Consider the following 11,218-nt stretch of genomic DNA (forward strand, 5'->3'; position numbering starts at 1 on the left):
TGAACTTAAATTATTTTTACTGAATTGAAAGTATTTTCACCAAACTATAATTTTTTTTATTGATTAAAACTTATGATGCAAATAGAACCGAGTTATAGGATAGTTATTAAAAGTTATGATTAGTTTTGTATATAAGAAATGTTAGAAGTATATCGATAATAAAACTCTATAAAACATTTTTATCTTGATAATTCTATCTAAAATTCGCTTACTTAGCATCATATATGTCGCAATAATACCTATTTAGTGCCTACGGGGCTCGACACTTGGCGAAAAACTAGAATGCCAAGTGTCGATGTCTCGTGGCCTGACTGCGAGACTGATTTAAATGGATCTTATTTTAAAGAGCTTTTTAAAACAAATTTTATGATGAAAATAGAACCGAATTATAGGATAGTTAATAAAAGTTATGATTAGTTTTGTATATAAGAAATAGTAGAAGTATATCGATAATAAAACTCTATACAACATATTTATTTTAAAAATTCTATCCAAAATTTACCTACTTAGCATCATATATGTCACAATAATACCTATTTGGCGCCTACGTGGCTCGACAGTTGGTGAAAAACTGGAATGCCAAATGTCGATGTCTCGTGGCCTGACTGTGAGACTGGCTTTATTTATTTAGTGATATGATATGATATGATATTAGATTGGTTGTTGGTGCAGTAGTGATTGAGACTGCATTTGGTAGAGAGAACTGTGTGTGTTAGATCCCCCGAAACTGAGCCCCAAATCTGGATTAGCCCAAAGGGTGAATCGGATGGAACACTAAAAAAAATGTAACTGATTTAATCTTAAATCTAATTTGAACACCCTCAATTTGATCCAATCATCAAATTTTGTGCATACAAAATTACACCTTTTGATATATACAAACTTAATCGAGAATTCGACTTCAACCCGTTGGTATGGTGATGGTCGTCCGGATTGCCATCCAAGTGATTCATAATTTCATCTTATCTAATATAATCACAAGCTCTTTTCATGTCCACGAAAAAATAATCTGTTTTCATAATTTCATCGCATTGATTAAAATTAAAATTTCAAATAAAGTTAAAAAATTAGGTCAACTAAAATGCATGCTTTATATGTGGAAAAATCAATCCTTATCGATCTCTATTGAGATCTTTGCATACTTTTAGAGTTTTAGTCATGTTATGGAGATCGACCATAAAGAAAGTGACACATATAAGAAATAAGTAGAGAGGTATGCTTTTCTAAAGGTTCATTTATCAAATAACCGAGCCACAATTATTGCATAGCACGCAATGTAGTTCATTTGTAGATTCTTAGTCTCTAGTCTCTAGTCTTTAGTCATTTTTTTTTTATTTTTTTTTTTAATAGTATTAGTCTTTAGTCGTCTCTAATTAAGAATGGTTCAAAAAGGTTCATACTAAACTACCATGTTCGATAAATAGTCAATAAGTTCATAAACACGTCGCACAACCTAATAATTAAGGTAAATCAACTAATTTCTTGTTCTTAATAACTACCGGTAATTTCTATGTATACATATGTTGGTGGCATCAGTTATACATTTTGATGTACCTAATAATCAACTAAGTCCATCAAATTATAAATATTTTATTATTATTGCGCGTTTAATCTTATGTAGATATGTTATTGAAACTCAAAAGATAGAGAGAGAAGGCATAAATGAAGGGAAGTAGAAGGTGGGTTGGGAGCATTTAACAGAAACCGGTGAAGAGAGTGACGAATTAAAAGGATATGATGTAGAGAGAGAAATAAAGAATAGAAGTAGAAGTAATAAGAGTAGTACATGAACAAGAGTACTTATTTTTTTTGTTGTTGTAGTAAGCGAGGCGTTTCAATGCTCATGCCTTAAATTCAGCATTTAAGTGAATTCAAGATGATCAGGATTTAATGAAGAAGGCAGGTAGATACACTCACCTTCACCCCCTTTCTTTTTCTCTCACCAAACATGCCTTTATTATTATAATTTTTTTTTCTTTTTTACACGTAATTTTCTGAGGAAAATAATACAATACTCCTAAGGACTACATATAATAAGCTTAACGTATAAATTACAAGTGAAATACTTGTATAACATTAATTATACCGATTGATTCGTGATTTTGTCATGCATTCTTAAATTAGTTAATACTACAAACTGATTTAGAAAAAAAATACGAATTATATTTTATCTATGGTTTAGAACTGCATATTTCATTACCCTTTGATGATATAAATGAATTTATTCAATCACTCTTGAAGTTTTTTCCCCAGTTTCCCAACTTTATTCTAATTTGGTGGGTACTACAATACCATATAAAAGAGGAAAATCACCTCCAATTCTCTTGAATTAATTTGTCACATATAAGTATATCTGAGTACTGTCAACCAACATTGCATGGGCTGGTAGTTAGACAATTAATTTGGCCCCTATATAAAGTAGGGTTTATTATTTGGTATAATCCCCTACACTACAATTACATGCATTGCATGGAGGGTCCCTTTTGCTTTTATGATTTTTGCATGGCTTGTGAACATTACTCTTCTCATTTTTAATAATAAGTCTTCGTTTTCAAGTTGCCCACCTTAATTAGGAAATCATACATTGAATACTTAATACTTGATCGATCTCTCATTTAGGATCAATTGTCACACTGTTTTCAAACTTGTATCTGATACATTATGGCGCAAAGTTTTATTATTAACTAATTTGATCTACTTATATCTATCGTCTTTAATTAAACAACAATTAGTAGAGTCTAACTCAACAACAAAAAAGATATATTTATTGTTGATAATGATATAAAATATATAAATCAATCCTATACTTCAACTATCAGTTTAACCTTTTGGTAAAAATTGGTCCTTTAACATGATATTAGCTCCAGTGTGACACAAAAGTCACAGGTCTCATGTGAGAGGCGTAATACGGTATATATAAATCAATCCTACGCTTAACCATTAGCTTAAGTTTTTTTGTTGAGTTTGGTCCTTTAACATGATATCAGTGCCAGTGTGACACAAAAGCCACATCAGGTCTCATGTGAGGGACGTGATATGATATATAAACCAATCCTATGCTTCAACCAATCAACCATTAGCTTAAGTTTTGGTTGAGTAGATCCATTAACAGGATAATCAATTACTACTACTCCGTCGTAGCTAGTAAGCATGTCAATTGGATCAATCAACTTGGGTCACATACGGATAATCTCGAATCATATCTACAGGCTATATCAAAATCTTGTTTTTATTTTAAAAAAAAACTTGTTAGATGATTGACACTTAATTTGGGAATTGCTTATAATACCTAAATTACCCTTATTAAATGTTCAACATTCCCCACGGCTACATAAATAGACATGTGATGAGCAGTAATTATTACTTATGCTCAACTTTACTTATCATCCTAGCTAATTTAATTTGCTTCCCTACCATTTCTGTTTATGCTTTCTAGTCAGATTTACACACCATTCTCCTCTGTGCCAGTTATGTCTTCCTACAAACATTCAGGAGAATTAAAATAAAATATAAAATAATCCCATTTCATAAGCACTTTTATAATACGAATCTAGTATAGTGTTAATAACTGTCATAAATATATATTAGAAGAAATTATATATGTAGACGTACGACTTCATGTCATGATATGTGATATCTGAACATGTTAGATTATTATGCGTAGAATTGAATTGAATGAGTATTAAATGCACCTTTTATGTAGTGTGGGGTGTTTTGGTATAATTTTTGGTTCATAATGTATGTCCAAAAGTATACTTAATTGCATGATGAATCGCATACTATTGTGGCGACAATGTATATATTTGGAGTTTGGAGATGTACTGAGTCTAAAACTTTAAATAGGTGACTAGGTTAATATTTTGATTCTTCTTATTAGTTCGAGTTGAATTATGCTGAACTAAACTGAATTGAAGTAGGAAAATGAATTAAGTTGAATTAAAGTGAAGTAAAAAAATGAACTAAGTTGAATTGAATTGAACTGAACTGAATTGAAGTAGAAAAATAAGCTGAATTGAAGTGAACTGAATTAGAAATAATAAGTCCAAAGAACAAGACCTAATTAGTAAATTGAAATTTTCACCTTTTATCCTAATAAAATGAGCTATTTTTATATAGAGAAAGTTCACGATAACTAAGAGATTTCCCTTCTTATTTCTCAATACGTAAATTAAAATTGCATGTAATATCAATTTTTTTTTTTTTGAGGGAATGTAATACCATTTCTCTATCTACTACTTATTTGAAATTCGAATAAGACTGATTAATGTAGAGCGAGATTGTCTAGCTATCATCCCTCAAAAAAGAGTTCAAAAGGGTAAAAACTATACAAAATTCAAAGTATATACAATGGGATTATGTGCAATTATAACAAACAGAAATTCTCTCGAATATTTTGTAATCTTTATTTAAGACCTTGCATCGTAATATAAAAATAGCAATAGATATACAATGCCATCTAGGCCAAAATAGAAGCTAATCAACCCATGCATATATACGTAATAGGTCAAGTGGTTAAGTACAGCTAATATCCTGAAGACGCCATATGTATGAATTCCATGCTTAATGAAAACAACTTAATTTGATCTTAAGAAAAATAATTGTTGTCATTTATGGGCCAGTAAGTAGGCCATTGAATGACTAGATAAGATTTCCTTCCCTATCTCGACTAGGGTCACGAACTCATGATCGATTCATGGATCATAATGGTTAAAGTATCCATGATTACTTGGGAACCTCAGGGTATCTTTCCTCCACCACCACCTTATGGTGTGCTCGGATCGGAGCTGGTGGTGGTTCGTGGTCCTTGCTGACATGCAAGCGGCTAGACAAAGTTAGAGTGATTAATAGGTCGTGTCTAGCTGCATTCTTATAACTCAGCCGGCTTGGAGAATTACGAGTATAAATAAAAAATTTAAATTTACTTAGGTTGGGGGTTATGACTATATGAGTAGCACGAGCTTGGCCTAGTTTAATCCCACATGAAATGAATGGCATGACCAGCTTGACTACGTTATATTTTTACCAAGTGAGTATATTTTAACACAAACCTTTATCACAAGTATCACCAAAAGGAAAAAAAATTCCTGGTTTTTATCATATTTAGTTTATTTTTGGAAGTAGAAACTTCTAGAATAACTCTTCCTTTTCCTCTTATACAGCTGAGATAAGTTAATATGTTAAACTTTATAATTAGTGTATGTAGTTATAATAAGTAATGAGTTTACACTTTTTTTTTTTAGAAATTTTGAATTTTAACACCTCAAAAAAGCATGAAAATGGTTTTTAACACTAAAAAAAAAATAAAAAAAATTAACACCATCGAAAGTTTAAAAAATTTAATTTTACCACCACTAAACGGTTGTCGTTCAAAAATCCGTTACGTGGGGTCTATTGTGCCACATGTTGCCAAATAATTAGTTTAAAAAAATTAAAATTTAAAAAAAAAAACAAAAACCCTAAAACTAAACCAGCCACCCCATCCCCACTGCCGTTGCCCACTGTCCCACCCAACCATCCCAAATCCCAGCCCTAGCCACCGCAAATTCTGCCCCCTCCCTTTCCCCTTCTCCAAAACCAACAACAGCTCTCCAACGACCGCTAAAAACGAGCGGTCGTTTTTCAAACCACCCAACACCGACCACCAATAACGGCCACTAATGGTCGAAAACAACCGGTTTAGGGCCTAAGTGGTCGAAAACGACCCTTAGCGGCCATAAACCAGTCGTTTTCGACCCTTAGCAGCCGTTTATGGTGGCCGTTTCTAGGGGTTGTGAAAAACGGCCACCCGCTTTTGGTGGCCGTTGTGGTTGGGTTGCCGGTTTTAGGGAGGGGGCGAGGATAGAGTGGGGGTGGAGAATTCGGTGGCTGGGGCTGGGAGCGGTAGTGTTAGAGTGGGGTCGTGGCGGCGACGTGCTGCTAGCGGTGGCGGAGTGGGTGGCTAGGTTAGTTTTAGGGTTTCTGTTTTTTTCTTTTTACTTTTTTTTTGTTATTATTTTGAACCAATAATATGTTGACACGTAGGCATGGTGGGTCCCACTAATGGATTCCATCCATGAATCAGTTAAGTGGTGGTAAAAACCAATTTTTTAAAATTTTTGTGGTGTTAAAATAAAAGTGTTTTTTTTTTTTTTTTTTTTTTTTTGGGTAGTATTAAAAACCATTTTCATGTTTTTTTATGGTGTTAAAATTCAAATTTTTTTTTTCTATAAAAAATTAAGAAGTTAACAAACAGAAAGATTTTCTACTACAACATAAGACAGTAAAGACACTAGTTTAAGTTGATTGTCTCTCTACTTATACGTTGAATTATTTGAAATTGCTTTTTACAAACACTCTCTTCAAATATGCAATAAAAGCCTTTCAATTAGAGGAAAGAACATGACAGCTTTAAACAATTGTATATATATGACTACTCTCTTACAATTGATTTATAACCAACCACACATGACATTAAGAGATGATCCACCAATATTAAGTTGCCAACTATAACATTAAGATATTATCAACCAATCACTTTACAAATAAATTGCATTAATCAATTCTATGCTTTTGGTTTCATTTTATTTGTATAGTTTTCTGATGTAATACATTATACATAAGTCGTTAACATACCTTCACCTTCTAACCCCTATAATTAACTTAAAATTACGTGCTCGTTAATGTATATGTGTATTATATTGTGAACAATCTATATTTTGAAAAGGATGGTGTACATGAGCTCAAACATGAGGTGCCCCTAAACCCGTCATCAATATATAGGATATTTCAGTACATGATACGGAGTAATAAATAAAAGAAAAAAATCCGGTATATATCATTTGCTTAATTCAACAATCAATATTCGTAGCTACTACTCCATGAAATATACAATCTCTCAGTTTCTGAAAGTTCTTAACACTACTTTATTTATCTCTTACAAAAGTCTCTAATTAACTACTCCATATCAAGTTTCTAAATTTTAGATCAATTGGTTGGCTGCTGCTCTTGCATAATTAATTACTGTCTTAATCATGCATTTAATTTTAAAAACGTCGTTATTATATAGTGTACGAGGGGAACGATCTACTTAAACATTGCTACATTTACTTAAGGAATAATTTATCCGCGCAAAATAATACTCTATGTATTCGGAGTCAAAAAAATAAAAAAATATTTTGCGTGTTTGGAATAATTAACGTGAATTGGAATATTTAATCAAATAACAATTAATCTTTCCAATCAACATATAATTTTGTCATGCATTCATCATTAACGTCATATCAGATAGGTACCTATCAATCTACGGAACGGTAAACAAAGATATTTTGCATGCAGTAACTCACTAACGTAAGAAAGAAAAGAGAAACGGGGAGAGGGACATGGGAGCAGTACGTATAGGTGGATGTAGTTGTTAATAAAAGCAAAGGGTGTTGAAAACGAATTAAAGTTTATAGGATGAATGGATGGATAGATCATAGATGTTTATTATTGTGTGTTGAACAAAGTATTTAAAGTGTTTGGATTCATAGGTCATGGGGATGTGGTTGTTATAATAGCTGACGATCAAATTTATTAAATGGAAGGGGTGTTGAATGCTTTTATTATAAGAAACATTTTTTATTTTTCTATTCAAAAAAAATATTTATGAATTCTCGCTTTGTATTAAATACATACTTCCCCCGTTTTTATAAAAGTCGTAAAATAATTGCAAAAATTGGTTTATTCGGCTAATATATGTTTCTCTCTATCAACCTGACCTCTAATGTTGCAATTAAAAGAAAACATGCTGATTAGTTATATTTGGCTGATTTTTCTCTCTATTTTGATAATCACTTTCTAATTCTCTATCTCATCTCATTACAAACTATACATCCACCTGATCTTCTACGTTACAATTAAAAGAGAACGTCCGGCTTATGAGTTATGTATGCGCCATCCAATTGCGGAAGTTGTATTGATGTCACTCAATATGAATGTGATAATATTGAAGGAAGTCCTTAATATTGGAATTGAATCCGGCCATTAAAAATGATCAGTAAGGCATTGAAGACACTAGCTCCTTCAACTGTACAACAGACCCTCTATTTAATGACTCCCTCTCTTTCTCTCTCTTATAACGTCACCGCCTCTATTTACTAAGCTACGTACTATTATTAATTATTAATATGATTATATTAATATTATTATTTTCTCTCTCCTAAATTTAGGATGATCCATGATCAATTTTACCTAGGCTCTTAAATCTTAACATACATATTGAACCCAGCCCAGCTACCCAAGTATATTGATATGTGATTGATAGTAATGTGCTCCTCAAGCTATCTATCTGATTTTTTTTTTATTTTATTGAATTGAGTTATTAGAGTAGTTATATGTATTTATGTATTGTTGGATTTAGTAGGCTACATTATTAGCCATATTTATTATTCGAACAAGTTTCATTCTATTATTTTATATTAGTTGTAATAATTTAATTTTACACATATTGGCCTTTTGTTATAAGTAGTTATTGATTTTTACACGCTAAAAATTGTAATTTGATAAGTCATGGCCTATTTTTACAATTTGAAGCGAACAGGGACTTAAACACAAAAAAAACTCGTACTATGAATCAGAGGTAGTAAAATTTTTAAAGTATATTTTTTCAAATTTAGACAGCTTGAATTGAAATTTGTAGGATGGGTGATTTTAATTTATTTTCGATCATACCACGTCCACCAACCAAACTTATCTACCATTAAAAAATATTTGAAAAAAATAAATAAAGAGATATGTTTGGAAATTGACGCACATCCATACTGTATAGGATTAACAAACAAGGTTTCATAGTCAAAGTGTGATAGATGAAGCGAATTTGACCTTTTTAAAAATTAAAGGTCAAAGGACTAACCGATCAAGAAATGCAAAGACCTTTACATTAAGGTTTGTCAAATCTACTTGTTATTATGTGTGTATAATTTATTAAGTCTTTAACACAACAATTACAATGGAATAAAAATTGAGTATTCATGATTATAAAGTCGTTCAATACTTAAAGAAGATATACAAGTACTCTTATAGGGTGTGGAAGTTGAGATACATGGTATAAAATTTAAACACTACATCCACTATTTTAATGTCCTTTGTAGTTGTTACTTGTTATACATAAGCGACAACGCTAATAATCCATTGAAGATGGGTATAGAGTCTAAATCATCTTAAATAAATTGTACAAATCGATATGACACAATTAAATTACTTATTGTCTTAATCAATTTTCACATTAGATATAGACAAACTCTTGTATGAAACCAACATACAACATACTAATTCATCACGATACCAAAATATTGAAGTAGCGACTCCGTAGTCCATATCCATACAGTACTAAGTATTTAGTGACAATCTCAAATGTTTAACAAGAAGTTATACGAATGCAAGTCCATCTCACCTAAGACCTATAGACACACAAAGTGGAGAGTCATGACGATTGACGACTAAATAGAGACCGCTAGATAGTCAGCGGGATCAGGTAATGCAATTTAGTGAGGAGGAATCAATAAATATTGACTAGGAAGAGGAGAAGAGTGAGTTGGTTAGGACTACGCCATCCAAGCTTTAAAAGATGAGCAGCTCCCAAAATACAGTGCAGTAAATTCAATTAAAAACCCAACTTCAAGTTCAAGTTCAACTTCAATTTGGTTGAGCACGCCAAACGTTTTAAGACTACAGAAAATCGTAGTATTAATATATTTAATAAATGTGGGCCACCCTAAATCCACCTTTATATTTGTCCTCTTAGATTCTTCCTTACACATCCTTTGCCCTATTTAAGCCCCAAATACATTTACACACCCCCACTTTATCTCACACCCAACACACCCAGATAACTGTGTTTCAACTTTCAACATCTTAACGATGGTATCATTTCAAACATCTTTCCTTCAACTAAATGATCAACGGAAACCGATTTCGGAAACGACTGATGACTCCAAGAACAACATGAAAAGGAAGTGGAATGACACAGAAGATGAGGAGGAGGTGATCCTTCCTTACAAACATTGGAGGAATCCCAAGGCCGCCACTGCCATAGCGGCCTTTGCCTCCAAATCTTTCTCTGATATTGAGCTTCACCTCGAGACCCCGTTGCCATCTGAATGGCAACGGTGCCTCGATATGCAGGTAAATAAATTTTCCCATGATATGGCTATTTGGCTAACTGTTAACTTTTTTCGTACTCATTATAAATATCATCAGTTCATCTATTAGAACATAATTCGTCAAATTTTGATTTTTTTTTTTAAAAAAAAAATCTAAACATTCTATATATTGCATGCAGTCAGGGGAAATACACTTCTACAACACAAGAACACAAAAAAGAACACAAAGAGATCCAAGGGAAAGCTCAGAACCATCAAGTCCTAAAGACTGTCACATGAGCTTAGACCTTGAGCTAAACCTGCCTTGTGGTTCACTCAACCAAAATATCTCAAAATCAACATCAGAAAAGAACACAACTACGATGATCAAGAAGAAGTCTAGCCACTCACCACCACCGTCGGCTTCTCCTAATCTATTCAGGAGTCTGAGTACTGTCAGAAAGACGAACACTATCGATGTCGAAACAGCAGACGATGCAGAGGAGATGGTTGCAACCGCTTGCAAACGGTGCCATATGCTGGTGATGCTGTGCAGATCCTCACCTACATGTCCCAACTGCAAATATGTGCACCCTCCATGCCAGAGCCCTCTTGACCTGTTCAAGCCAAGACTTAGCCTCTCTTGTTAATTTTTATTAATCACAACAACATATGAATTAATGATCATAAGGTTGAGTGTTAATAGCTATTTAGGCCAAAAAAAAAAAAAAAAAAAAAAAATAATAATAATAATAATATCAATAATATTGTTTAGTATGTTGCAAAAAAAATATATAGATCATTAGCAACAATCATGTCAAATTTACTAGTTAGTTGGCTGCTTAATCACAAATCATCATTCTCTCTACTCTAAATGGTCAAACTATGAGTTTAAGTTGTGTAAATAATATGGGGGTACCAAAAATAAAATGGGGAGCCATCTCAATCAATATTCAAATAAATTTAGCATAGTTAAAGAATGAAAATTTAATTACTATTGCATTGATCATAAACATGTAATTACACAAAGTGATGGGCTACCAATAGTCTTACTAGTCTTGTCTTATGGTACTTTCTCATCATAAAAAATAAATGATGTACTACATATCAACCGTAATGGT

General features: G+C 32.4%; 1 protein-coding gene across 1 annotated transcript; it reads left to right on the top strand.

Annotated features, from left to right (window-relative positions):
• The first annotated feature begins 9,769 nt into the window (after positions 1-9,769).
• LOC110739112 lies at positions 9,770-10,838 on the top strand. Its single transcript, XM_021919566.1, has 2 exons — positions 9,770-10,140; positions 10,298-10,838. The coding sequence occupies exons 1-2, from the start codon at positions 9,877-9,879 to the stop codon at positions 10,745-10,747; spliced, it is 714 nt and encodes a 237-aa protein (XP_021775258.1). The 5' UTR covers positions 9,770-9,876; the 3' UTR covers positions 10,748-10,838.
• The last annotated feature ends 380 nt before the right edge of the window (positions 10,839-11,218 follow it).

The sequence above is a fragment of the Chenopodium quinoa genome, unplaced genomic scaffold (assembly GCF_001683475.1).
Source record: "Chenopodium quinoa cultivar QQ74 unplaced genomic scaffold, ASM168347v1, whole genome shotgun sequence".
Taxonomy (NCBI): domain Eukaryota; kingdom Viridiplantae; phylum Streptophyta; class Magnoliopsida; order Caryophyllales; family Amaranthaceae; genus Chenopodium; species Chenopodium quinoa.